At 49.0% G+C, this 27,133-nt stretch overlaps 1 protein-coding gene across 2 annotated transcripts; it reads right to left on the bottom strand.

Moving 5' to 3' along the window:
• Nucleotides 1-51: 51 nt before the first annotated feature.
• On the bottom strand, nucleotides 52-25,123 carry ACAN (aggrecan; the record flags this gene model as incomplete). 2 transcript variants are annotated; one of them, XM_079540717.1, is made up of 17 exons in its annotated part: nucleotides 52-134; nucleotides 941-1,123; nucleotides 1,956-2,100; nucleotides 2,435-2,517; nucleotides 2,730-2,888; nucleotides 4,993-5,106; nucleotides 12,590-15,742; nucleotides 16,744-16,938; nucleotides 17,435-17,728; nucleotides 17,844-17,971; nucleotides 18,523-18,697; nucleotides 19,168-19,680; nucleotides 21,755-22,051; nucleotides 22,643-22,770; nucleotides 23,031-23,205; nucleotides 24,136-24,507; nucleotides 25,054-25,123. In XM_079540717.1, 17 exons carry the CDS (start codon nucleotides 25,121-25,123, stop codon nucleotides 52-54), a joined length of 6,267 nt encoding a protein of 2,088 aa, XP_079396843.1. The 2 variants fall into 2 exon arrangements, with proteins under 2 accessions (XP_079396843.1, XP_079396844.1); XM_079540718.1 differs by lacking the exon at nucleotides 4,993-5,106.
• Nucleotides 25,124-27,133: the final 2,010 nt, after the last annotated feature.

Here is a 27,133-nt window from a genome sequence, read left to right as displayed (position 1 = left end):
GTGTTCCGTAAAAATCTCTCTTTTCTCTCTCTGCTCACCCCTCGCCCCGCTTTAATGGGTGGGTCTGTGCATGACACCGGGTCTCGACCGGCTCCGGGGGCTCCTCTTGTATAGCCGGCGCTGGTAGCTGGAGGCTGCGGGGAGAAATGGCATCGTTATTGGGATGAGGAGAAACAGGGGAGGAAGGAAAGCAGGGAAAACGCAGCACCAGGAGCGCAGCACTGCGCTCTCCTCCGTCCCTCCCGCCTGCTTTCCCCAGCTCTGGGACTGGGCTGGAGCGGAGCTGGCCAGGAGCCGGCCGGCATTTGAGGGATGTGATTTGGCTGAGCTCGATGTCATTGTTGGGAAGCTCCGAGCAGGGATGGGAGCGGGGTGTAGGCAGCCTGGGGATGGGCCGGGACGCCTCGAGAAGGGCCAGAAACCCGGCCCCATCCCTGGGGCCAGCCCTGTCTCCTCGGCAGGGCTCCCCACTCCCGTCCTCTGCTACTCACCAGCTGCAGGAGCTGCTCCTTTTTTTTCCTTTTCTTTAAGTAGCCTTGGCTCTTATTAAGCTTTTTGCTCCATCCCTCAGCTCTACCTCGGGAAAGCTTCCAGCACGGCATCTTCCCATGGCTCAGCACTGCCCTACACCCAGTGCCACCCAATGCACCTGGAGGTGCTCAATGCCAGGCTGGACGGGCCCTGGGCAGCCTGATGCGGTGGGGGGCAACCAGCCCACAGCAGGACGTTGGAGCTGGGTGATCTTTAAGGTCCCTTCCAACTCAAGCCATTCTGTGATTCTATGATTAATTCGATTCCCATTCCTCCCAGCTGCGTGCATCCAGCACCTCGAATATCCACATCCCCAGGGGAGAGGGGGGGGAGGGGGGGGGGAAATTGTCCAAGGGCATCCCTGTGCACCACCCCCCAGCTGCGGATGACTGGGATGGCTGAGACGTACGGTTTGTGCAGGATATCCGCGGCTCCTCCCAGCGCCCGTCGGGCTGGCAGCGGATGGTGGGCACGTGGCGCTGGATGTAGCCATGGTCGCACTGGTACCGCACCAGGGAGTTGATCTCATAGCGGTCCTTCTTCCGGCCAAAGGTTCGGGCGTTCTCCACTACAGGTGGGTCCCCACAGGCAACTGCAGGAAATGGGGAAAGACAGTAAGAGATGGAGAACCCCTGGCAGGCAGCTCTCAACCCGTCAGCCCCATTGCTGCTTCTCCTGTGCTGTCCCGTGGGGACAAGAGGGAATGGCCTCAAATTGCACCAGGGGAGGTTCAGGTTGGATATTAGGAGAAGCTTCTCAGAAAGAGGTGATGCGGTGGCACAGCTGCCCAGCGAGGTGCTGGGGTCACCGCCCTGGAGGTGCTCAAGAGCTGTGGGGATGTGGCACTGAGGGCACAGTGGGGATGGGTTGATGGCTGGATTAGGTGATATTAGTGGTCTTTTCCAAACATGGTGATTCTGTGGTGTCTGTAAGTGGGTGATGGCCGCTCCTTCTGACCTTTAAGTGAGGCACTGATGGGGTGGAAAGATGCAACCACCTTGCCCATCCCTAAGATGTGGTGGGAGTGATGCCCTCCCTCGTTATTCCCCTGCTGGAATGGCATTTCTGATCCAGATAGTTTCTGGGACCCACGTGGGCAGGTGCTACCCCTCAAGCTTTTATAACATCCATCAGTCAGACCCGGGGCTAGAGAATAAGCTGAGAAAGGGGAGATTGTTTCCTTAGGAGGGGAATAGATGGAGATACTACAAAAACGGCACTATTGCTAAAGAAGTTCAAAGAAACCTAAGTTCATACAAACTTCAGTGGGAGGCAGGCTTACAGCATGAACGTTCCTGGCTGAACATGGGGCTGTTACTCTCAAAGAGCTCAGTGGCAGAACGAGGGCTCATTCCCCTCGTGCCCCAACCCCACAGCCATTGATTGAATCACCCCCATCTTGCTGGTGCACAGCAGGAGTTCACCTGTTCCCTTCTTGCACGTGAAAGGCAGGTGATAGTTGCAGGGGACGTCGTTCCATTCGCCTTGCTCATGCCAGATCATCACAACGCAGTCCTCGCCCGCGGAGAAGAAGTTGTCAGGTTGGTTGGGCCGCCAGTTCTCAAATTGCTGGGGGGAGAGGAAAACACTCGAGCCTGAGTCCCCTCTCTCCTTCCCTCCTTTGTGTCTCCTCCTGCCTCCACCTGCTAGAGACCACAGCTACCTGCACTGCTACTGCAGCCATACGCCTATGGCCATGGTGCCACGGAGCTCAGCCTCTGGTCAGGCGTGGTTTCACCAGAGCTGGTTAAAGCCAGGAAAAACCATTCAGCTGAGGGCTGCCTTCACACCTTATCCAAGCACTCAGCGTGTCACTCGAGGGCTCTGTCCCCAGCACCATTCCTCCCACCAAGAACACCAATTCCCCCGCCCCAGGCTGACTAGGTCTGTCCCAGTTGCTCACCAGCGAGTGCCCATCAGACCAGCGGAAATCGTTCTCCACAGCTCTGTCACTGAGGCCGATCCACTGATAGTCCTGTGCATGGCCTGGGAAAGCAGAACAGAAATAGGAGGGTAGGTGCTGGCTCACCACGCTGTGTGCAGGCTTTTCCAGCTCACCTCTTCTGGACCTGGGGCCCCGGGGTCATCTAGCACTTGCTTTTCACATCATTTTGCACAAACCTCTCCACCATAAACATGGAGTTCAGTGGATGGACCCCTCTCTGTTCTCGTGTCCCCCAGGCAGCCCCAACACTCACTGTTCACAAATTCTTGTTCCTCTGGAGTAATGATGCTGCTCAGGTGGGCTTGATGTTCTCGGCACCTGGACTCTGCGTCCATCCACGTCTCCCTCTCTTCAAAGTGCCTGTAGCAATGGCCCTGGAACTTGATCCAGCCTTCCTCACAGTTTGCCAGGTCTGAAACACACAAAGGAGGGTTGAAAAGGAGTTGGTGCAACGTCTGACAGCTTTCCAACTCACCTCTTGGCAGCTCACACACTTGTGGCACAGGCCAACACATGGTCACCTCCTCTAAAACACAAAACCTGACAGTGTTGTCTGCATGGCATCCCAGGGAAAATGATCAGAAGACACCCAAGACAAATGCAAAAGAGAGGGAAGCCTATGCTGAAGATCCCGTGTTTGTCACAAAGTTATGGGTGCTATTGGAAAACTCAAGTGACACAGATTATTTCGGAGCAATTCCGTCCCCATTTGTCTTCCTTGACTATTTTTTACGACCTGATCAAGGCAACAACCCTCTTTTTTCCTCCTGCAGAGTTTTGTTGCTTTGGAAAGCGTCTTTGAAACCTGAATCTCCATGACAGAATCGGCATTCGTACATCAAAAAGGAACTGAGTGGTGAGAGCCCAGGATGAGGCAGTTGTCACATTCCTTGCTGTGGTTCTGGGTTTTAGAAGAAAAGCAACCCAACCAAGATGGGAATAAAGAGATGTGAGCAGGAACTTGCTGCTCTTGGGGTGGGATTCCATCAGTCCTGATGCTTCCATCCCTTTGCATCCCTTTCTGTGCTCAGTTTCTTTCTTCTGTTGTTCTTGGTAGGTCAAAGCACTGTTGTCTTCAATAACAGAAATTCCTGCTGGTCCACCCTTCTGGTCTTCTTCCAACTGAAGACTGCAGAGCTGCTGCACAGGGCTGGCAGCAAGGTGAAGCATTTCGATGTTTTCTGTGCTTTCTAACTGATCAAATGGAATATCTGGAAGTAGTTGAAGCTCTAGGCAATCACACTGGAAAACACCAGCAAAAACTCATGGAAGGGACACTGACATCGCGACAGGAAGGACTGACTCCTGAGCGTCCTGGAGACTGAAAGATTTTAGGGAAAGGAAGATCTGCCTCATGGCAATAATAAAGAATTACATTCACCACTGAATTTGAGTCCTTTCTTTCTTCTTGTATCACCCAGAAAATGGGATGCAGGCATTATGAACCCATAAATCATAGAAAAGAGGAAAGAGAAAATTAAGTCTTGCTTGGAGCAAACAAGGTCATGAGCAGCTGCAGGGTAGGAGTCTTCTGACAGAACAGAAGGCAGCAGGGATGGGTAAATCAGAGGCTGATTAGGTTGCATTGACAAAGAGAAATAAAGACAGCACCATTCGTGCCCAAATGGTCCAAAAATCCTGAGACTTTTTTTACAGTTTACTCCGTATGCTCATGTTGAAAGCAGAAGGAGAGACACAGAGAAAGATGAAGAAAAACCCAATGCATGTTAGCGTGAATTCATCTCAAGGTGAGTAAGAAATGCAACTTATTCCTCTTGCTTGAGCAAGGCAGGGGACCTTCCTCTCAGTTCAGCTGACAGAAGTTCGGCCTTTCATCAGTTTTAAGAACAAAAAAATGCTTTTTTTTCCTTCTTGCAGAAACAAAAAGAAGTAACAGTGCAGGTCAGAGTGCGCCTCATTTTGAAGTAAAAATAGGTCACTTTATGTTTTCTCAGATATACATTCCCTGCTGGCTTTACCACAGGAAGCCACGTTGAAGAGATGACAGAAATGTCATGCTGTGTCACATCGGTGGAGACTCCTGGAGTGAAGGAGCCTTCTTCACAGAGTGAAACACAATCATTTTTACATGGCTCAGTTGAAGCATCCTTCCATGAAATTCCAGTCTAGCAGAGAAAGTTTGCCTGGGGTGGAGATGTACTCAGATGTTCCCCTACTGTCACAGACGAACAGAAAGACCCTTGACCCAAAGATGCAGCCATCAACACCATCACAGTCTGCATGCAGCTTCACCGGAGAAGCTGAACACAGACAAGAAAGCTGAAGAGGACGCCACAGGTCCCTGCTTGGGAATCTTAGAGAACACGATGCTGTGATGAAGAAATGAATCAGAACATGAAAGCAGAAGGCTCAAAGCTTTTCCCTACTGTGTTCCAAGCTGGCTGTTAGAGGTTAGCTAATGTGATGGGAGCAGCTGGGCTCAGCTTTCTGGGGATAGGGCTGGAAGGAGGTAATGAGGCTGTTAGTAAGATTAGCTGAAGCCGAGTAGGCCGTACCGATCTCACACAGGTCCCCTCCGTAGCTGGGAAGGCATAAGCATTTGAAAGAGTCGATGCCATCAACGCAGGTAGCTCCATTCAGACAGGGGCTTGAGTGGCACTCATCAGTGTCTGCAAGAAATCAAGGGCTTCCATTAGGGCTCTGGGCAGAGAATTCCACCAAGAGGAGAACTTGTTTCCTTGCTTGTTAGGAGGGAGGATCGGTTGTTTTGGGAGAACTTGTTCAGGTCTTACTTGATAACATACTGCCACTGCTGCTGCTGGAGGAGTGAAGTCAAGAGACCCAACCCACCCTATGAGGAAGGCATTCTTGTGATGTCGCCTGATGGTTGAACGCCGTTCTGCAGATGTCAGAGCAACCCCAGCAAGACATTTCCAATACACAGCACTCAGTGACTGACAGCTGTGGAAACTTCTTTGCCCACCAGCTACCTGATGGGCAGAACACACCAACTTCTGCTGGGTCACAATCAGAAGAACACTGTGAAATAGATCCCTGACACACAACTAGCATTGCTGGAGATAGCTTTTTTCTTAATTCTAATTCAGATGAAGTCCTGAGGTAAGAAATCTCATCTCAGTGAAGCTAAGTGAAGGAAAGAAAAGAAGTGGGTTCAAAGGTGGTTCAGCCTTTTGCTTTTCAGGATCACAGCAAAGACTATGGTAGCCTCTTCCTTGGTGAAGAACTCCGGAGTGCAGTGCACCTCTCCACACTACTTGTTTTTTTCACTTGTGATGGGACTGGAAGAAGATGTGCATCTTTCTCAGCTGCTGATCCCCTCATGGTGGAAACTATTCCTACTTTCCCATCTAGAGCACGTCTTAAGGAGCTTTCTGCTTTCTCAGAGATGAAAAGAGAAGTTGGTATGGGAGGAATTGGACTTCCAACTCTTCAGTGTTTCTCAACCTGCTAATTAGCACAAGCCTGGGTACTAAATGCTGTCATCTGGTAGCACTTCCATGCTCTGTCTTCTTGGGGAAGAATGAAGGAAGCACGGAAGCAGGTCACAGGCAGGCAGCTTGATCTATATACTAGAAAATCTAGTTTGTGCTGGAATTAAAGGTCTTCTTCTAGTATATCTCCAGATTGAGCCTTAGTCCTACTTACTGAACTTAAGAATCAGAAGGAAAACCATTCAGAATGAAAAGATCTCAGAGATGTTCAACTCAAGAAAGAGGACTAATAAAAAAGTGGGTGGACACCCATGCAGATTATGTTAAAAGATTGATTAGATCTTCATGCAAGACAACATTTCATTCTTTTACACTCAGAAGAAACAGAATGCTGTGAAAGTGCTGACTAACACACTCCATGCTCTTGTGGATGAGAGGGGTTAGTGAGGAAACATTCGAAGATGATGAACATGCTGGCTATAGGAATACCAGAGCACAGTAGTGATGTGAATATCTTGCTGCCCAGCAGCCAATATCTGATAGGTCAACTAAAAGCTGACATGCTCTGTAGTGTGCCTGAATGATGTGAAAAACTCTTCCTGACCTTGGATGGCAAATTGATTTGTGCTTTGGAGCATGAGAATTGTCTTCTTTATTCTAGATCATACCAACATAAGCAACATATTTGTTCCTCAGAAGGTTGATGAACCACTTAATGCCAGTTTTGCAGCTAGCCCTTCACTGAGAGAAGGAATATCTTCCTCTGGATTGCTCTTCTAAATACTCATGAAAGACTTCTATATTCAATATAGTGCAAAGAAAATTTGAGATCTCATTTCCACGACATTATGAAATACTTTGAGAGTTTCCAGAATGTATGAGGGGCTGTGTGCCTGGTAAGAGCCTGGTTGGCTCTTGTCTGCAGTGACACTTGGAGTTCTTAGGAGACAGAAAACATAGGGGAAAATGAAATGTCCTCAGGAATGATGACAGCTCTAGAGGATCCCTGGTCTTCCCAACAGCAGTGGCAGCAGATGTTTCATTGATCCCAGTGGGCTCCAGCTGAACAAGGAAGGAAAGGCTCTTCTTTGTCCATCAAGCTCCATCAAGAGGAAAGCACACTGCGGAAGTGGAAACAAAGCACGTACAAAGCAGAACATTTAGTAGGGAAGAAAGAGCCTTTGGTCATCCTCAGCAACGTGGAGTAGAGTTTTGGTACGTCCAAGGTCTGTTCTGAGATGCATGGGACTCACTGGGAGCTGCCATCCCTGGTGCTGAAGGAAGAAGGAGCAGACACATGCAGATTCGTTGCCACAAGTCTCCAGGTAGGAAATAACACTGGAAAAGAATTTCCTTTTACAGATAAGGTATATAATATGACTGCTCATATTATATGTGCTGTAAAAACAAAGCTCTGCATACAACATGTATGTTATACACATACACACATACACTTGTATATATCACACAAAAAGTGCAGTCGTCAGTAGCGTTAGGGAAACAGACAAATACAGATGAGACAGTATTTTTTTTCATGAGCATCGTGCAAATGGCTGGAAAGAAGACATTCTAAGCACATGATGATAAATACCAAACTCCTCCTTCAGCCCACATGCTGTTGGGACAGCGACTGGATCTCCATCTGGATGCTGAATCATAGCATTGTTTGAGTTGGAAAGTCATCTGGTCCAGCTCCCCGCTATGAACAGGGGCACTTACAGCTTGATCAAGTCACCAGGCTGATATCAGGAAACTCAAACATGTTGGCCAGCCTGGAGGAAAAGTTGCTGATTTTGGTCCCCCCAGAAAATCTGGTCTTTTAGAACTGTAAGTTTTAAATTGGCAGCCGCGGTGCCTCTGGAAAACGTGGCAAGCTGGTTTGTGGGTATTTCTAGGATATCACATCAAAGCCATTGGATTTAGGGGAGGTGAGAACTCCAGTAAAAAAATCCCATCTATCACTCAGTGCTTGGTTCTTAACCTTTTACATACCATACACGTATCCCCTTCCACAGGGTTTATGGCTGGTGAGGTCAGTAAATCACTGTGCCCATCCCCAGCAGCAGGAAAGCCTGCAGCAGGGGGGAGTTTGACATTCTTCCATGTAAGTGAGCTATTTGTTTGCTTGGGTGAGCAGCCATTCAAAAGTCAGCTCTGCTTTAAGGTGCAGCTCAACAGCTTATCAGCTAACAAGGAGAAGAGACCTCTGCTATTATTACCCAGTGCTCACAAAGAACAACTGATGTGGCATGGGATGCAGAACAGAGGCAGCCCTGGCTTTCAAGAGCTTCAGTTCTGAAACAGAGACAGGGAAGAAAATGCTTTGCTGTGCCAAGAATAGGAAGCCCACTTATTATTAACTCACTTCTCAAGGATAATACAAAATCAAGAGCTCTCTGGGAGATGCTTTGCACCGCACTTCATATCACCCAGAAGTTACAAAGGATTATTCAAATCTATTGTGACAATAGGTCCTATTTTTTACTACTAACAGGACCTAAGGGATAACTTTTGGATTATTTCTTATTAATGAAACCAAAAATTAAAATTAAAAAAAACCTCTAATGTAAATAGGGGCTTGCATCTGGAACTTGTAAACTGCTGGCTGGCAAAAGCAAGCGGAGTTACAGAGTTACAGAGCAATCTTTGAATTTGCCTCACACCGTTCACTTCCTCAGCTTTCTCTTACACTGCCAGATACTTACTATATTTAGTCAGCACTATTTTCTTTTGATGCAGCTAAACACAGCACAAGTATTCTCCCAGCGCCTTTGAAGACAATGTGCTGTACTGGATCATAGCAATTGGAAAGAGAAACCCTTCAGAAATGAAAAAGAAATCAGTCCTGGCTTTGCTCAGAAGGCAAACGGCATGCAAGAGTGGGCACACAGTGAGAGAGAAGGGAAGACTTTCAAAATCCCTCATCCCAAGCTAAGCAGACCATCCTAGAAACACTGCTAATGCTCCTTAAAACAACACAGTCTGTGCATTTCTCTCACTGACAGCCCGCACCCACGAGAGCAAAAGTACTCCTGAAATGAAGTTAGCTTTGTGCTTAGAACACTTATGGAGGAGAAGCAGACTGCAGACAGGTGGTGCTGCCACCCATCCCTGAGCCAATTCTAGTCTTACGTTGTGAGGAACCAGTTCAGAAAAATACTCTATGATTTGTACTCTTGCTTTTGTTCTGCATAGGAGAAAATGTAAGGCTGGAACACGAGGCATTTTCTGCATGTCCAACAGTCCCTGATGTGCTCCTCAGCCCTTCTTTATAGACCTTCCTCTAAGTGTGATTATCCAAACAGGGATTCAGAGACCAGCTGCATCATTATCTTCTAGAGACTGAGGTAAAATTCCAGGTACAAGTTAAATTTGCCTTTCTGAGTCCCAGGGAAGTTTGAATTGATCACTCAAATAGAGAAGAAAAACATCTGACTGATGGACTCCTACAAGGAGAGGAGGAGCTGAGGAGAGCAATTCCTCCATGTACCAGCATCAAAAATCAGGTAGCCAGCTAGTGACTTATGAGCAATTAAGTTACTAAAAGAATGAACTGTATTAATCAAACCAAAGCTGCTTCTGGAATGATCTTTTTGAAGAAAAAGAAAAAAAGGAAAAAAAAAAAAAAAAAAAAGGCTATGCCTTGGATTTCTGTAGTGTGAAGGAGGAAACACCATCAATACCTTTTCTCACTTGGATTCTAACCTTACCTACTTTGGGGCCATTGGTGGAAGACTCCATGAGTTCTTTTCACCAGAGGCAAACAAAACTTAACACAAATTGCTGCCATTTCAGCACATTTCTATTTTTCCCTTGACTTGAGTGAAGTTTTTAGAGCATTGGCTGGTCAGAGTGCTCCAAACCACAGCCTTTCACTGAAGTGCCAGCATGCTCTTCTCAGTTAATAATTATTTGTCTCCAAATGTTACCCGAAGCAAAAAGGCCCACTGAGCTGGCAAAGCTCTGTGTGGAGAAGCCAAGTCTATGGCCATTTCTTCATGCTGTAGGCCTGTAGGCTTCCTGTCATCAAGGACGAATCCAACTGCTGACAAAGACACATGCAGGCAAAGCCTTCATTTTTGTTAACAACTAAAAAATACTGGCATCCCAAGTGTTAACCTCCAGTCTTCTTGTCCTTGTGGCTTTGTCTTTGAGAGAGAAGTAGAGCCTACAGAAAAAATGTAACTCTTCTGAAGTCATCCCACTAAAAAGACTGCTGAATCTAATTGGAACGCTTAAATGGCAGGACAGGAGCCCAGCAGCTTCGTGCCCTGCCCTGAGCTCCGAGCTCCTTCTGTGAGCTGAACCAGCTTTGGTCATGCCTCAAAGGTAGCTGAAACACATTGCACTTAACGAGCATCCACAGCACCCTACAACTCTGAGCACAGCACGAGGTTCCAAACCGTGGTTCCAACCCATAGCTCTTCCTTGTAGGTTTTTGCATTCACAGTCATTCTGAAGAGCGATGAGTTCAGAAGAGGATACCTGAGAATGTTTTTCTTCTTTATTCTTCTTCATCAGCACTGTGCCCTACTTTTCTAGAGGAATCTCACCCCTGTGCAGAGGTGCTGCACATTCATGGTCAGCAACACTTTCTTGCTGCCTGGATGAGCCTTGTTCAGACCCTGACCTGGACTGCATTTCACCCTGAAGAAATACTACAGCAAAGAAGCTTATCAACAAAAGAATTCTTATACCCTGCATTATCTTCTAGAGAAGCAAAAACCAAGCACGTGTTCTGAAGCCCATCTCTAGCGCACAAGGAATCCACAGTCAAGCTTCGTGCAGTTATCACTTACCTCTGTCACCTGTTAAGAAGCCCCAGCTGCTATTTTGCCATTCCCGTGACTCACAAATACACAACATATTCCAATCTTGGGACCTTTTTCAAACCTCTTCACACATGAGCTGCCTAACACATGGTTTTCTTTCAAAATGCTTCACAAGAATGTTGGCTAACAACCGCTCTGAAGAATCTGGCAGTAGCCTTGTGGGTAATTTATAAAAAGAATAAGCAGTGAAATAAAACAACACTTTGGGGCCAATTTTTTCTCTTTTTGCTGAGCCTTGTTGGCTGGTTCCCTTCTTTCCCCTTGTCCTTCTGACTTGTTTTTGTCTCCAGGCTAGGACGTGGCAGCAAGCATGGCCCAAGGGCAGAGCCCATGAGGGATGCAAGGAGGGTTTTGGAGGCTTTCTACAAAGACAGATGGGATGTGTGGGGAGCAGGGCTGAGCTGTGGTCACCTGTTTTCCCAGAGGGAAATGATGCAGAGTGAAATGCAGTGACTTGTCCAAAGCTTTTTGAGGATGGGAATGAAGCTTGAAACAAGGCTGAGCAGCACAGAGCCCTGCATTACAGACCCGTACCAAATCCAGGTCTGCCTGTGCTTAGTGGTGTGGGCTCACCAGGAAGCAGCAGACCAGGAGGCTGCGTGGGAAGGGAGTGGAGTGAATACTGCTTTTGCTAGAAGCAGATCGCTTTGCAAATGCATTTTTTGCTATATTTCTGCAGCATGGCCAAATGAACAGAACCACAAGATATCTAAAAGCACCAATGTGTTTATGTGACAAGATGATTTTTGCAGTGGAGCCTGTGCTCCAGAGCCTGCTCCTGGCTGTAGCAAAGTGAAACCAAGCCATTGCCAGGGATGCTGTGGGACGTTACAGGGCTCCTTCCTGGCCAAGAAGTGGCTGGCAAACATGAAAATGTTCCTGCTTGTCTTCTCATTGTAGCATCCTAGTGTCTGCATGGCACGTAAGCACTACTTGGTGAAGTGCTGTCAGAAAGCTGGTGAAGCATTTTCACCATACAAGGTTACTCAGATTTAAATACTGTATATGTTTATACTTGGCAACTACCAGCCCTGCTAAAGCACCAAAAAGGGGCAGGGTGAAGGGAGCACATGTATCAGCTCAGCTGCCAGAAGCTATGAGCATCTCCTCACACATTTTGCCCGTTTGTGCTCCAGCGAGCAGCGTGCTCAATGCAAATGCTGCACTCAGCAGTGACAAAGCTGAGAGCAGAGATCTTTGTTCCTAGCTGGCTTGTGCCTCTCAGTCCTTCGGCACAGCAAAGCAGCTGATGGATGGCTGCTGTGGACAAGAGCTTGGAAACACCCAGGGCAGCGAGTCAGCACATCATGGAGAGAGAAACAAAGCAGGGCAGAGGCTTGCAGGCTGCCTGATCCAACTTCCCAGCCACATCTCCCAGCCAGAGTGGAAGTCTCAGGCGGGTGGAGCCGTCTTTGCTCTGCTTTTCACATGATGACAAAAAAAATGTTGTTTTCTTGAGATGAGAGCAATGGCTAAGAGCAATTTCAGACGGGGTGTGAATGCCCTGGTGCCTTCCACTGATGTATCACACCCAGCGGCTCTCACTGGTCATTCACAGAGTACACTTTTTCCAGCCCCTGTTCCAGCAGCACGGAGGGGAGAGGTCACCTACATCCCAACCATCACCCATATAACCCAGGGGCACACGTAGGTAGCCCAGTCATGCTCCCAGCAGGTGCCAGCTCCACCAGGAGCAGCAGCTGGAAGGAGCAGTCAACGCCTGCTGCCATATTGCCGCAGGGAAAGGTCCCCGTGCACCTCCTGCTGCTTCCCCTGGGCTGGCCCTCAGCTCTGCAATGGGCAGGCGGGAGGAGATGTACCCCCTCCCTCCTTTCCCTTCCTGTTAGGGTTGGGAGAAGGCACAGTACCTTCTGTCGTGGGTCCCAGTGCATCTATTGCTTCTTGGGAGGCTGGATGCAGGGCGGCAGTAGCAGTGGCTGGCAGATGGGGATTGTCGAGGACAGCAGCTGTTTCTGTCTCTTGTCCTGACGCCGCGGGAGCGGAGGGCTCTATTTCAAGCTGAGCCTCTTCAGTGTTTCTGGGTCCCTGTGTTAGTTCAACATCTGGAGCGCTGGTACTGATTATAGCGTCTGGGACAGAGGTTTCCCCTGAAACGCCTGCGATCAAGTGTGATGTTGCGTCAGGAATTTCCTTCTCAGGAGCACTGGAGGGCTCACCACTGTCCAGAGACGTGGCAGCAGTGTCGGTGCTAACAGCAGGCAGCCCAGGAGTTTCCCCACTGCTTTCGTGGGCTGTGGATGTCTCTATGCCAATCTCAGGAAACGCAGATGTTTCACCACGGGCTTCCTGACCTGTGGATGTTTCTACACGAATTTCAGGGAAGGCGGAACTTTCCCCACTTACTTCTTGAGTTGTGGATGCCTCTATGCTAACCTCAGGATAGGCAGATTCTTCACCCCTGGCTTCTTGTGTGGAAGTCTCTATGCTGATTTCAGGAAATGCAGATGTTTCCCCACTGGTTTCATGGACAGTGGATGTCTCTATGGTGATCTCAGGAAATGCAGATGTTTCACCCCGGGCTTCTTGACTCGTGGATGTTTCTATTCTAATTTCGGGAAAGGCAGACGTTTCACCGCTGATTTCATGGACAGTTGAAGTTTCTATGCTAATTTCAGGAAATGCAGATGTTTCTCCACTGATCTCTTGAATTGTGGAGGCTTCTATGGTAATCTCAGGAAACGCAGATGTTTCACCCCGGGCTTCTTGACTGGTGGATGTTTCTATTCTAATTTCAGGAAAGGCAGAACTTTCCCCACTAATTTCATGGACTGTGGACGTTTCTATGCTAATTTCGGGAAAGGCAGACGTTTCTCCACTGGTTTCATGGACTGTGGAGGCTTCTATGGTAATCTCAGGAAATGCAGATGTTTCACCCCTGGCCTCTTGACTGGTGGATGTTTCTATTCTAATTTCAGGAAATGCAGACGTTTCCCCACTAATTTCTTGAAAGGTGGATGTTTCTATTCTAATTTCAGGAAATGCGGATGTTTCCCCACTGCTCTCTTGTATTGTGGATGTTTCTGTGCTAATTTCAGGAAAGGCAGACGTTTCCCCACTAACTTCCTGAATTGTGGATGTCTCGGTGCTAATCTCAGGGTATGCAGATGTTTCCCCACTGGTTTCTAGATTCGTGGATGTTTCTACACTAATCTCAGGGTATGCAGATGCTTCCCCACTGATTTCTGGACCTGTGGATGTTTCTATACCCGTTTCAGGGAAGGCAGATGTCTCACCACTGATTTCATAAGCTGTTGATGTTTCTATACCACCTTCTGCAGACGTTCCCCCACTCAGGTCTCCAGACGCAGAGCCCTCACCACTTGGCCCAAAGATATAGGGAAATGTCACAGCTGTTTCCCCACCCAGCTCCTGCGAAACCGTTGGCCTTGTCACAACTTCTACTAAATCAGATGTGACTAAAGTGACTTCTGGAAGTCCCGAGACCTCTCCACTAATATCAGTCACTGCTGAAGGTTGTCCACTTAGATCTGTGGCTCCAGAAACGTCTCCACTGAAATATGGGATTCCGGATGGCTCTCCGCTGAAGTCTCCCGTTCCTGAAGGAAGCCCACTAGACTGCACAGCTCCAGACCCTTCTCCAGATAGTCCTCTGTCTCCAGAAAGAAATCCACTGATTTCTATCATCCCAGAAGGTCCTTCTCCCACCTCTTGCGCAACTGATGTCTGCGTTACAACTTCTACCAACGTGGTATCCACGAGAGACACGGTAGGAAAGCCTGACGTGAGCCCACTTTCCTCTCCAGATGCAAGGCCACTGGTGACTTCAACCCCAGAGGTTTCTCCACTGCTCTCAACTTCTCCGCTTGGAAATCCACTCATCTCAAGCACTCCAGACGCGCTCCCACCGAAGTCAATGTGTCCTGAAGGCTGACCGCTGACCTCTACGCTCCCAGACACCATGCCTGATGTCTCTCCTGAAGGCAGTCCGCTGATCTCCAAGATCTCTTTTGCTTCTGCTTCTGCAGTTGACGGGGTTGTCACTTCTTGCAGGCTGGTGCTTATAAAGGTAACGCCTGAGATCTCACCACTTCCATCAACACCAGAGGTAAGGCCACTCACGTCCACCGGGCCGCTCACCTCGGGTATGCCAGATGGTTCCCCACTGATGTCCAGTCCTGAGGGAAACCCGCTGAGCTCAGGCACCCCAAAAGGCTCTCCACTGAGCTCAGGCAGCCCAGAATGTTCCCCACTGAGCTCAGGCACCCCGGAATGCTCCCCGCTGAGCTCAGGCACCTCAAAAGGCTCTCCGCTGAGCCCAGGCACCCCGGAATGCTCCCCACTGAGCTCAGGCACTCCAGAATGCTCCCCGCTGGCTTCAGCACCTGAAGGCAGCCCTCTAGCCCCACTGCTGTCCCACTCTGCAGATGGAAACCCCGACAGCTCTCCTTCACCACTGACTCCAATTGATCCTTTTCCCTCCTCTTGCCGTCCCGGTGCTGCTGTTACAACTTCCACCAAAGTGGAATCCACAAGGGAGACGGTGGGAAAACCAGAAGTGAGCCCACTTTCCTCTCCAGATGGCAGGCCGCTGATGAGCTCAGTGCCAGAGATTTCTCCACTAAATCCAGAATGCAGACCACTGCTTTCAGCTCCAGATGGCATCCCGCTAACTTCTGGTATCCTCGAAACAGACACCGATACCTCTTCCTCTGCAGAAGGTAAGCCGCTGGTATCAACAGTGCCAGAAGGCAACCCGCTCACGTCCCCTGAGGGAAGGCCACTTTCTCCAGGTACAAAGCCACTGCTCTGCAGGTCTACAGATGGTAATCCACTTTCTCCAATCCCGGAGTGCTCTCCACTCAGTTCAAAACCCCCAGAAGTTGGTTCTCCACTCGTGTCTGGGGCTCCAGATGCTGAAGGTTCGCCACTGGCTGGGTGCTCTCCAGACTCAGGGAACTCTCCAGACACTTCAGGGATGGGAGCACTGGTACTTGTTTCCTCTGGTATTACAGTAGCTGGAGGAAAAGCAGATGGTCTCGCTGGAGAAGGAGGGAAGAGAAAGAGGGAAATAGGACAACTAGTTAATATTAACAATTTCCTAATTTACCTCCAAACTGACATCTAATAACATCACATTTGGGATAAAGGGCTCTGTCAGAAATCCTTTGATGCCCTCAAATCTGCTAATGAGGATAATGTCTTAAATAACTGTTACACACAAATTGCTGGGAAACTGACAGAATACATCAACTTCTGGCATGGGACAATGGCAGCTGTGACAATAATTCCCAGGAACCAAAATAAAGCTACAGTTTTCTTTGACATGGCATGTGGAAGAGAAGTTTGGTGCTGCCCTGAGCACATCTTGGCTCTGTCCTCTGGGCGTGGGGTCAGTTTCTAGGCTGCCTCCTGGACACACAACATATTTTGTGAGATGCCCTGGCAATGTAAATGTTGGTCTGCAACAGCTATACTGGCCAATGCCATTCCGGTAGCACAGCTGGTCACACAGCAAAAAATTCTATATACCCGTGTAGCTCCTCCTGTGGAGCTCCTCCTGTTGTACCTATGTACACAACTAATTTGCTAGTAAGGTGAAAAACACAAAACAAACACAAAAGAATATGGGACTGCCTATCAGTTCACAGCCTGTTCCACAGTAATGCGCAAAACCAGCGGAGCAAGAAGTCCTTCCTTCAGTTTAAATAACTGAAGTTCCTTGGTCCCACACTTTCTCTGAGACTCAGCATGCCCTTCCCGTCCCATTGCCTCCACTTTAAGGTAGCCTGTGGAGGATGACGTGTCCCTAAGGAGCACTGTGTGTCTCGAGTGCCTTCACACTTGCCAGCACACTCCTCTGAAATGCACCTGAAGCTGTTACATGAAAAGCTAACTCCAATGAAGAGAGCCCTCTAATTCCACCTTTCTCCTCAGCTGCATTTGGAAGGCCCTTCCTTCAGCAAGGACACAGTCAGTTTATTTCAGAAGTGCTCTGGTTCAACAATACCAATCACGACTCAAGAGACAGTGCCTGGCCCACCTGAGAGCAGCGATACGTCGGTTGGGAAGACCTCTGTTCCCCAGGCTGTCTGATTCTCAGGCTCAGCAGACAGCTCTGTCTCCACAGTTGTCTCCTCCCCAGAAGGTATATCCTCCACTCCAGGGATCACTTGGGTTACCATCACGTCTTCTTCAAAGGGTGAGGTCACCCCCTCCTCCTCCATGGATGGCAGAGCTGGAACAGAAAGACACAGGACGGAGTGTCCAAGAGCTCATAGTCCCAGATGAAGCAGCTCCATAAGTGATCCAGATACCAAAATAATAAGCCATGGTGAAAAAGTATGCTGGGCTCCTGATACTGGGAGACAAGCTGAGCAGAGAAGCGGAGGCAGAGGGAACCGGGTGAGATTTTCCCTCTGAGGCATAATGAAGGCCAGGTTGGATGGGACCCCAGGCAATCTGATCTAGTGCTTGAGTTAGTGGGTGGCAATCCGGCCTGTGGCCGGGCGGTTGGAAGTGGATGATTGCTGAGGTCCCTTCCAACCCAAGCCGTACTATGACCAAGTTAATAAAGTAAATACACAGTTATGAGGATGTGCTTCTGAGGTCCAAAAAGAAGCAAGGCTCTGGTGAATCCCACTTAGCCTTAAGTATGACCCTGATGCACCCATGCTCCCATTGCAAAACCCCATTCCCCAAGGAGGAAGGACCTAGTAGGGATGGGACAGTACCTCTGAAGCAGAAAGCATGATGCCGTGACAGAGGGTCAGGAAAGCCTGTCTGGTTGTAATGCTGGTAGATTGTCCTCACACCAGGTGCATCCCCCCCACAGCCAGGACGGGGGCTCACGATGGGGTACCGCAGGCTGCCATCAGCCAGCCACCCAGGGTAGCACCTATCCAGGCCCTGCTTCCAGGCAGCGTGGAGTTGCCCAGCAGAGGCCAGCGTGGCATTTTGGCTTGCACAGTACAGCTGGGCTTCTTGGAAGGTGAACTGCTCTGGCTGGGTCGCAAAAAACACCTCACCTGTGGGCCGATAGAGAAGACAAGCATGAGCCTGAACCTCACCACCTCCAGCATCCCGCGGTGTGCCTGCCCAGCACTGCTGTTACCCACACATGGAGGAATGGGGGCAGCATACCCTTCAGCCTGTCGATGTAACAGTACACATCGTAGGTCTCTGAGGCCGGGCGCATGCCGTATGAGCGCACACCCGGGGAGCTCTCTTTGTCTCCTGCACAGTTGCTGCGGGGATTCACAATGGGATATCTGACAAAAGAAGAGAGGAGGTGACCCACAGTCAGCTTTATGGACTCTGGGCTGAAGGATCTCAGCATACTTGGGAACAGCACATCGTATCTTCACATTTAGAGGTGCTTGGTAACCCCAGCGTGACTTGGAAACCTGCACTTACAGCTTGGGGCAGTGAATACAAACTTTCCTCCATTTTTTCATACATGTCAGCTCGCTGTGAAATTCATCACTAATCACACAGATTAGGAACAGACTGAGAAGAACGAGTCTATTGGCCACTATATGATGAGACAGCTTCAGGCTAGGACAGCTTTAACTGCAGATAAATAGAGCAGCAGCACAGACCAGAGGGAAGCCTCAAGTTCATAGAATGGTTTGAGCTGGAAGGGACCCTTAAAGGTCATTTAGTCCAGCTCCCCTGCATTGAACAGGAACACCTACAGCTGATCAGGTGCTCAGAGCACCGTCCAGCCTGACCTTGGGTGTCTCCAAGGACGGGGCATCCATCATTCACGGCTGAATAATCATTTCACAGAGATGTATTCCCTTCATCGATACGGCTTTACCTGACCGTCTGGTCCCGCAGCCAGCCAGCATCACACTGATCAAAGCCAGCCTCGTAGGCAGCCTGGAGCTGCTCAGGAGTGGCAATAACGGCGTTGTTCTCCAGGCAGGCCTGTTGGGCTTGGACGAAGGAGAGGGCGTATCTGCTGGTGGCAGCACGGTAGTGAAACACCACGCCTGAGGAAAGAGGAACCATGGTGAAACAGGGCACTAGGAACCCCCAGACTGAGATGTGTCACCAGATAGGATCTTCCCAACAGCAATGCAAGGATCACTCCTGCAAACTCACTTGGATGGAGATCCCTCGTTCATTGAGCTCTGCTGCATTATAGAGTGATGTTCTGGGCATCTCTATAGCCTTCCTGGGATTTAGTTCCCTCGACTTTCCCCTCCCCAGATGCATAAGGGAATGCAGAGTACCACCACTGCTGCCATCAGACATCTGATCCCCATCCTGCTTATGATGAAGAACCCACAGCTCCCCTCCAAGGCCCTTCCATCCCACCCATGGTGGAAGCATTCAGCCTGCAACTCCAAGCACCCAAACAGGCCTGCAGACCTCTAGAGATCCGGACATCCTTTGTACTGGCAGAAGATCAGACTATTTTCAGACCATTTTTAGGCTTCTTGGAGTGCTGGTGACTTACCAGTGGGGGAAATGGGCTGCCTGGGGAGGAGGGCAACATCAGGGGCTGCTGTCACTTGCACAAGATGATCTTCTACAGTGAATGGTGAGGCAGACTCCAATTCTGGCGTGGCAGTCACTCCTATGGCCACCTCCACCGAGGTCACCTCTGCCATTCCAGTGGTGAAAGCAGTGTCTGAGACTGATGTCGTGACCTCTTCAGGCACAGCCCATACCCCTGTGACCTCCTCTGTGGTCACGTTCACTTCCCCTGGGGAAGCTGTCTCTACTGTGACACCGGTGGTGAAGAGGTCGGGCAGGACAGTGAAGGCTTCATACAGCTCAGTGGCAGTGGCTGTGATCTCCATGGGCTCCAGGGTAGCGATGCTGCCACGGGCCTCCTCCTCCGTGGCATTGCGTGGCAGGGGCAGCTCCACCTCAGTCTGTGTGACGGTCTGTATGGTGAAAGCACTGCCCAACTCGGTCCCAACCTCATCGGTGAACTGTCCTGGGATCAGAGCCTCGAAGTCATCACCTACATTGAGAGACAAAGCAAGGATTGCAGGACATGGTCAGTCCAGCAAGGTATACAGCGCTGGTGCTGTCATGGAGGGGGAGATGAGAGTTTGCTGGCTCCAGTGGCAGCAGGGCATGGAATCACAGAATCATGGCATGGTTTGGGTTGGAAGGAACCTTAAAATACCGTTTAGTTCTGACCCTCTGCCGTGGGCATCTTCCACTAGATGAAGGTGCAAAGCCCCATGCAGCCTGCTCTTGGATAGCCATGAGTTGGAGGCAATAACTCACCCCGGCTCCCCAGCTGGAAAAGCAGAAGGCTTTCCCCGTTCCCCCAGCTCCCGTTCCCGGGAGCACCCTGCACAAATCCGAGTCTGCACTGACCTCTAGTGCCTGCCGCAAGGAACTCAAGGTGGCATGGGAGCAAGGAAAGCCTCTACAGCAACTCTGAGCCTGAGGAAGGCACAGAGATCCTTAAACTAACTGCATGAAGTCACACCTGGATCACTACCTTCCTGCTCTGCTCAGCTGGGGACCTAGGAACTCATCACATAAATGCATGCTACCTCCACCACCGAGACAGCTGAGGTCACTCAATGCAGCAAACTTAAACAAGTACTTTACTCCCAACTTCCTCCTCCCAAATCACTTTTCTGCATGAGTCACGTCCTTTAGGACAATATGCTTATTGACATCCCACTGAGCAGGTCAGCCTGCAGATGGGGACTGAAAGAGCAGCACTGAACCGAGCAGGTCAGGGAAGGATGGCAATACAGCGAGGCAGGTCTCAGCTGGAGAAGGAAAACTAACAAGATACCATTAGGCTTTGCCCATAATACTGCTGTCCCCACTCTATTTATTTCCAATTCCATTTTCCTGCTATTTCATTTAAGCCAGTACCTCTCAGATCTTAAAGGATTCAATAAATTAGCCAGAGATGCTCAAGCAAGGACTGGCTGTACTCAGCAATTTTGAATGAATGCCCTGAGATAACTGGAAGGCTGTGCTGTGGGAACACAGGTCACATAGATGGATACCAAGAAGCCTGAGAGCTTTTACAGGGACAGATACTTGAGCCTCCTGATGCACAGATCATACTTATATCTGGGCACAATTGGTTTGAATGAAAGGGCTTTCAGAACATACTATTTTTGTAAAGAAGGACTTCTACGTGAATGCTGTCCCCTCTGGCTGCCTAAGCTGATTGTGCGCAGCTGCGTCCTTGCTGCAAGGAGAAGAGTGCAGGCAGGAGAAAGAGGGCGTAGCGGGGACGCTCTGCACTTCCCAGGCACGATTTTGCCAGAGGCTGCTGCACTCTGATTTATCCCAGCATGGACACTCAGATGTGTGCCTGCACTGCATCGCAGCCCTACACAGGGTCAGGTCCATTCTCTTTTTCCTTTGCTTCCATCTCCTGCACTCAAAGTCCTCTGCATGGAGCACCTGAGGTTTGTTCCACATCTCCTGAACTGCTACTCGGACAGACATCCATACACTTCTGGGACTCTTTATTTCCTACCTGAACATGAATACATGAAGAGCCCAAGATCAGGTACCTTTGCAAAAATAAATAAAGAAATAAACAAAAATCCAAGAAGCAAGAAGCTTCTCTGCCTTAGTTCAGAGAGGGTCTATCATAAAGGTAAGTATCATACAGTCTCTCATACAGAGAGACTAGAATGCAAGTGTTTGGAGGCACTGGCTAACGAGGGCAGGTGAAACAGTAATCTGCAATCTGTCTTTTTTATTGGCGTGCCTTCTGTGCTGCTCTGCAGTGACCAGAAACACTGAACCACTACACCACTACCTGGGAGTGCCTGAGATGAAAAATGACCAGCAGTGGAATACTTTCCTCCCCCATCTGCCTGTGTGAATTACTATAATTATTTTAATTCATGCTCCTAGACTGCATTAGTGAATGGTTTTGAAAGAAAAATTGGAGTAGTCCCATCTCGTCCCCATTCAAACCAGCAGACAAACATCGGTGAAGACCGTGATGGAAACGCACTAGGGAAATGTCCAGGTTAAGTGAGCTGCAGACAAGGAGCTCCTTCTCGTTACGTAGGCAAGGAGACATCACTCAGAGCACTCACCACTGTAGCAGATGGCATCGTAGCGGGAGCTGGGGTGAGGGTACCCCGTCTGGTTGGCAGGGTTCAGGTAAACGGTCCGCACGCCCACCAGGTTCCCTCCGCAATTGGGCCGTGCTCTGGAGATGGGGTAGCGAACGCTGCGGTCAGCCAGCCAGCCTGCACTGCACACGTCCATGCCATCCTTCCAGGCCAAGTACAGCTCGCCCGTGGTGGCCAGGCGAGCTCCCAAACTGTGGCATTTGTCGAAAGCTTCCTGGAAGGTGAACTTCTCGGGGGAGGTGGCGTAGAAGACTTTGCCTGCAATCACAAGATCCATTAGCACAGGGGTTAGCTGTTGAGTTTAATCCCAATTCCCAACCCCAATTCCCAATCCCAATTCCCATTCCATCTTCTTCCCACTCCTGAGTCTGGATAAAATCAAAGTCCTGTGTCCTACAGCTTAACTGCAGCCTCATGTTGGTGATTATCTCTAAAGATCAGAATAAAGGGGGTCTTAGGGAGTAAATTAGTTGGAGGAAGACTTCCTTAACTATCTGGAGTCAAAGGGCCAATTTCAATTCTGATGTGCTGAATAATTCAGTGGATCCCTGTTGTGTGCATGGTGGGCACTTCTGGAAATCACATCCTGGAATGGATGGTCAGAGACACGCGGGATGGCATGGCTCTGTGGGAGGCTAGACCAACTGCACCCTCTATGCTGCATTAATCATTTAACAGTAAAATTATCCAAGGTCTTACAAATAGAATGTAGAGAACATTTCGCCTTGCTGGGGGATGTGATTTCCAACTGTAAATTGTCATCTTCTAGGTCATTTGTGCCCTGCTGTCTAGACTAGGCACAAGCAGAGCATTGGCTGCTTCTGCATCTAGTGAGAACCCCCCAGTCACCTTGCATTTGCTCTGCATAGCAGTAAACATCATAGGTTTCATCTGTCTCACGGACACCGTAGGTCCTCACTCCTGGAAACTCATCCTTGTCACCGTAGCAGCGCTCCCGAGGCAGATGGATGGGGTACCTGGGGGACAAGGTGCATAGAAGCAGGATGGGGCAGCAGCACAGGGCTGGAGGAACTAGCATCCTGCTTTCCCTGTGACAGTCTTGAGAACAAGCCAAACACATCAGAGGCCAAGGTGCCCACGAATGGGGACACAGGACTCAGCATGGTTGAGCCACACTTGTGGATTTTCTTGGCATTTCCCAACTGCTTCTCAACCATACTCCAGCAGTGGCTTTGTTACAAATACCTTCCCTAAAGTGGCTTTTATCTCCCCTTACCTGACAGTCTGGTCAGCCAGCCAGCCGGCATCACACTGCTCGTACCCATCCTCATAGGCAGCCTGCAGCTGCTCAGGGGTGGCAATGACAGCACTGTTCTGGATACAGGCCTGCTTTGCCTTCTCGAAGTTCAAGGTGTACCTTGTGGATATTGCTCTGTAGTGGAACACGACGCCTGGAAAACACAATGGCCATCATGGACACGTCTGCTGGAGGGCAACCAGCCCCTTCACCTCCAAAGGAGTTAGGGATTGAAAGAAAGGGGAGAAAAACAATGAATTATTTGTACTGGTGGTGTGAGTTTGAGCATCCTAAGATAAAGGGTGACTTGGTGGACCTTGCAGAGCACATGACATTTTATATCAAGGCATACCACTTAAGGTCTGTAGATTTTCTGAAGGTATCTAAGTTTTGTTTTTTGTTGTTGTTGTTGTTGTTTTAATAAACAGGACTCTGTACAAAGGATGGCTGTCTGTATGCTCTGGTCTGGCACCAGTTCAGTGGAAAATTCACCAGGAGGCAACGAGGGGATTGTGATGTGGATACTCCAGTGCATGAAACCAGCAGAAGCCTGCTGGTTTCTCCTGTTGTGGTGGAAGCTATCCTCCTGGCCTGCATTGAAAGCAAAACCCTTGATAAAGGTCAGGATTGTAGGAACCCTAACTTTACTTATTTTATTCACTTGTTAATAAAATGAGATTTGGGGAAAAAAAATCCAGAACAGACTAATTGTCCAGCTGAGGGCATCCCTTCTCCTGCAGTATTTGGAAGAATTAAAAGGCTTTGCACTAGCCCTGCTCCTGATTCACTCCTCTGAGCAATGGCCCAGAATATCCAGCTCCACCTCCTGCCAAGACATCATCTTGCCGTCTCTGTAACTCACCTTGTCAGAGGAGTCAGTTTATTGGCATCATATTCTGCCATGAGTCATTCTACTGTTTTGTTTGCTCTGCTGGAATAAATACTTGGCCCAGGGCTTGTGCTCACCTGCACTTGGCCTTGTGTGACCTGACCAGAAGGGCTGGTGCTTACGAAGAGAGCAGCACCTTCTCTCCTTTCTGCCCAGGCCAGATCGTGGGAGGAAGCAGCAAAGGCAGGGTCTCACCTTTCACCAGGACTTCTATTGTGTCTTGTCTGTCCTCAATCCCGTACATCACTTCACAGCGATAAATCCCCGTGTGGTTGGATCTCAGCGCCTTGATTTCCAAGGTGGCGTCAGTAGGGATGGCGGGGTAATTGGGCAAGGAGATCACCTCTTTGTACTCTGCATTGAGCCGGATCTTCCCACCGGTGGCCACTAGTAAGACGATCTCTGTTTCGTTGGAAAGCTTGCTCCATTTGATCCGTGGGGTTAGCAGAGCGCTGGTGTCCTCTTCCTCTGGGATGTTGAAATAGCAGGGGATGTTCAGGGAGCTTCCCAGCACGACACGCAGGGGAGACTGCTCAGGTATCTTCACTTCCAGGCCATCGCTACTGTCTGCCAGTTCCCAAACAAAACAAGGGTTACATCAGTAATGCACTTTATCCTAAATATCTAGGGCTTCCATATGCTGCAGTGCCTCTGCCTGCTTTGAGAGCCTCCTACACCCACATATTCAAGTGTACCCTTTTTGTCTAGTCTGCTGAAAAAGCCTTGCAGAAACGGAGGCTACAACAATTACCCTTGCTCCATGGTTGCTCTTGGGAGTTGGGAGCAGCGCCAAATGTGGGGATGAATGGAGTGAAGGGGCCTCCTGCAGTGTGGCTGCTGTCCACAACATGAGATCACAACTGATAGGGCAGAAGAAAGGGGGAATGCTGAAAATCCCTTGACTTCCCCACAAACCCATGTTCGACTGAACTGTCTCCCCATCCTCCCAAGCGCAATAACAATGACAGATGGTGGCATCGCACCCATCCAAAGAAGGGCCCCATGCATACACGGAGCAAGTCTTGGGCACACCTAGAGATGTCCCCGTTTGGTGGTGGGACCAGTGTGCAGCACGTTGCTCAGTGCTGGCTCCTAGCACCCTGCAGCACGTACCTGAGAGCTCTGCGGAGGCAGCTGTGGTGATGGCTTGCAAACACACAAACACTAGTAGTAGAGTGGTCATAGTTTACCTGCTGGGAACAACACAGGGAAAAAGGATTTATAACAGCTGTATGTGTAGAGGGGAGCTGTGGGTGATGCAGTGGGGCAGGGCAATGCTTTCAGCACCAGCTCACATCAGGAGCTGCCCATGACCAGCATCTTCCATCCAAGCCAACGTGGCTCTGGGACCAGATGTCTGGATGCATTTTGTACACCTTAAAGGGAAAACTGTCCCCATAAAATGGAAAAAGCAAAGGTTGCAATGCTTTAGTTCCACTCATTGCAATGACAGCATACATAGACTTACATGCAAATGGATCCTGAATGGATATAGGGAATCCATACGATGTAATTCTAGGCCTTGCAGCCCCATACAATAAATATCTTGTCAGGATCCATCAGCTAGTCAGAGCAACCTGATACTTCAGAAAGCTTATGAAAAGAAAAGAGCATCCTACAGACACTGAATGACAGAAGCAATATAGGCTAGACCAACTAAATTAATCCTAAACGGATTATCATTCATAATAGTTCTTCTGTACCATATCATTAGATATAAAACAGCTGCAAGTGCTGAAGTTGGTTTTAATATTTCCAGTAAAAACTGTGTCCTCCAGCAACACGACACTGTTTGGCACCACATTTCCCCTGTGACTCAGGATGGACCACACCTTCTGAATCACTGGCGTTTCCTTTGAGGTCACCTGTCCAAATACTGGCCACTTCTCTTCCGTGATCTAGAAAGATCCCAGCTGGCAGGGAACGTCCTGAGTATATAACCTGTCAGTCTAGAAGAAAGGGCCTCCAAATAGCATCATTGGCATAATGTGTGGCCAAAAAACCCCCTCTTCCTGAACAGTCCAGCATCAGCCTTTTGATGCTGAAAAATTGACCTCCATGCACACATTCATTTCAACATGATACATCACAGAATGGCATCTCTGTGAAGTCTCTAGTTAATAGAGACAGCTGTACTGGAGAAAAACAGGACAGACTGGGGCTCTGGACCACATTGGCAGAGCAGCTCTTGTAGGGCTATGTAACCAGACATATCTCAATTTCTGTTGGGCCTGGGAACAAAAATGCCAGTAAGTGCCAACCTCAAGGACAAACTGAGGAGTTGTGTGTGTGTGTTTGTGTGTCCTTTTAGCTAGGAATGACTTATACGTGTATAATCAATTTACTAGGAACAAAACAAACCACAGCCATGGTACTGGCCATCAGTAGGGGGAAACAAAGACAGTTGTCATGCTGTAGTGATGCAGAAGAGGCCAAGGGATTTGGCACCCAGAAGCTGGACAATAGCAGAGACAGAGCACGGGATGGTCTGGGGGCAGAGAAGTGCCTTCTGCTCCTCAGAAGCAAGAATTGGAAACACCATCTGCTATGGACAAACAGAATGAAATCAGCCACACTCAGGAGTCCTTAAAGAGCTGGCTGCATAAACTGCTGGCCCGCTGATGTTCGTTTTTAATGTGTGCTGGAGCACTTGGGCAGGTCCTAAACACTAGAGCACCGTGCCAACAGTCAGCAGCGACACGCAAAGAAGAACCTCCTGGTTTGACTGGCATCAGTTGCAGGCAAAATAATGGAAAATCTGATGCTGCCTTCAGTTCACTAAGCACTGAAGAATACGTACCATATCTATTTTAGCTGAGGAACTTGCAGAGAAAACAGATCAAGATTCCATACTTAATATTGTTGGTTGGTATAATTCTAAGTCTGCCTGATAAATCTGCCTTCATGGTTGTAACATAATGTAATTAGATTTTGATAAAGTTTGACTTTCGTGGGGTTCTGTGCTATGAGGATGCATAATATTGATAATCATAGAAACACGAAGTTGGAAAAGATCAACTAGTCCAAGCATCAACCTCAGCAAGGGCTCTTTAATCTAACAGAAAGGCATAACAAGAACTAATAGCTGGGAACCATATGCCAATCAAATTCAAACAAAGCCCACATTTTAAACATGGGCTGATGGATCACTGGAACTGGTGCCAAGGGAAGCAAAGGAGTTTCTATCCCTCGG

Source organism: Tetrao urogallus, assembly GCF_951394365.1.
Source record: "Tetrao urogallus genome assembly, chromosome: 11".
Classification (NCBI taxonomy): domain Eukaryota; kingdom Metazoa; phylum Chordata; class Aves; order Galliformes; family Phasianidae; genus Tetrao; species Tetrao urogallus.
This window is presented reverse-complemented; position numbering and strand designations above follow the sequence as displayed.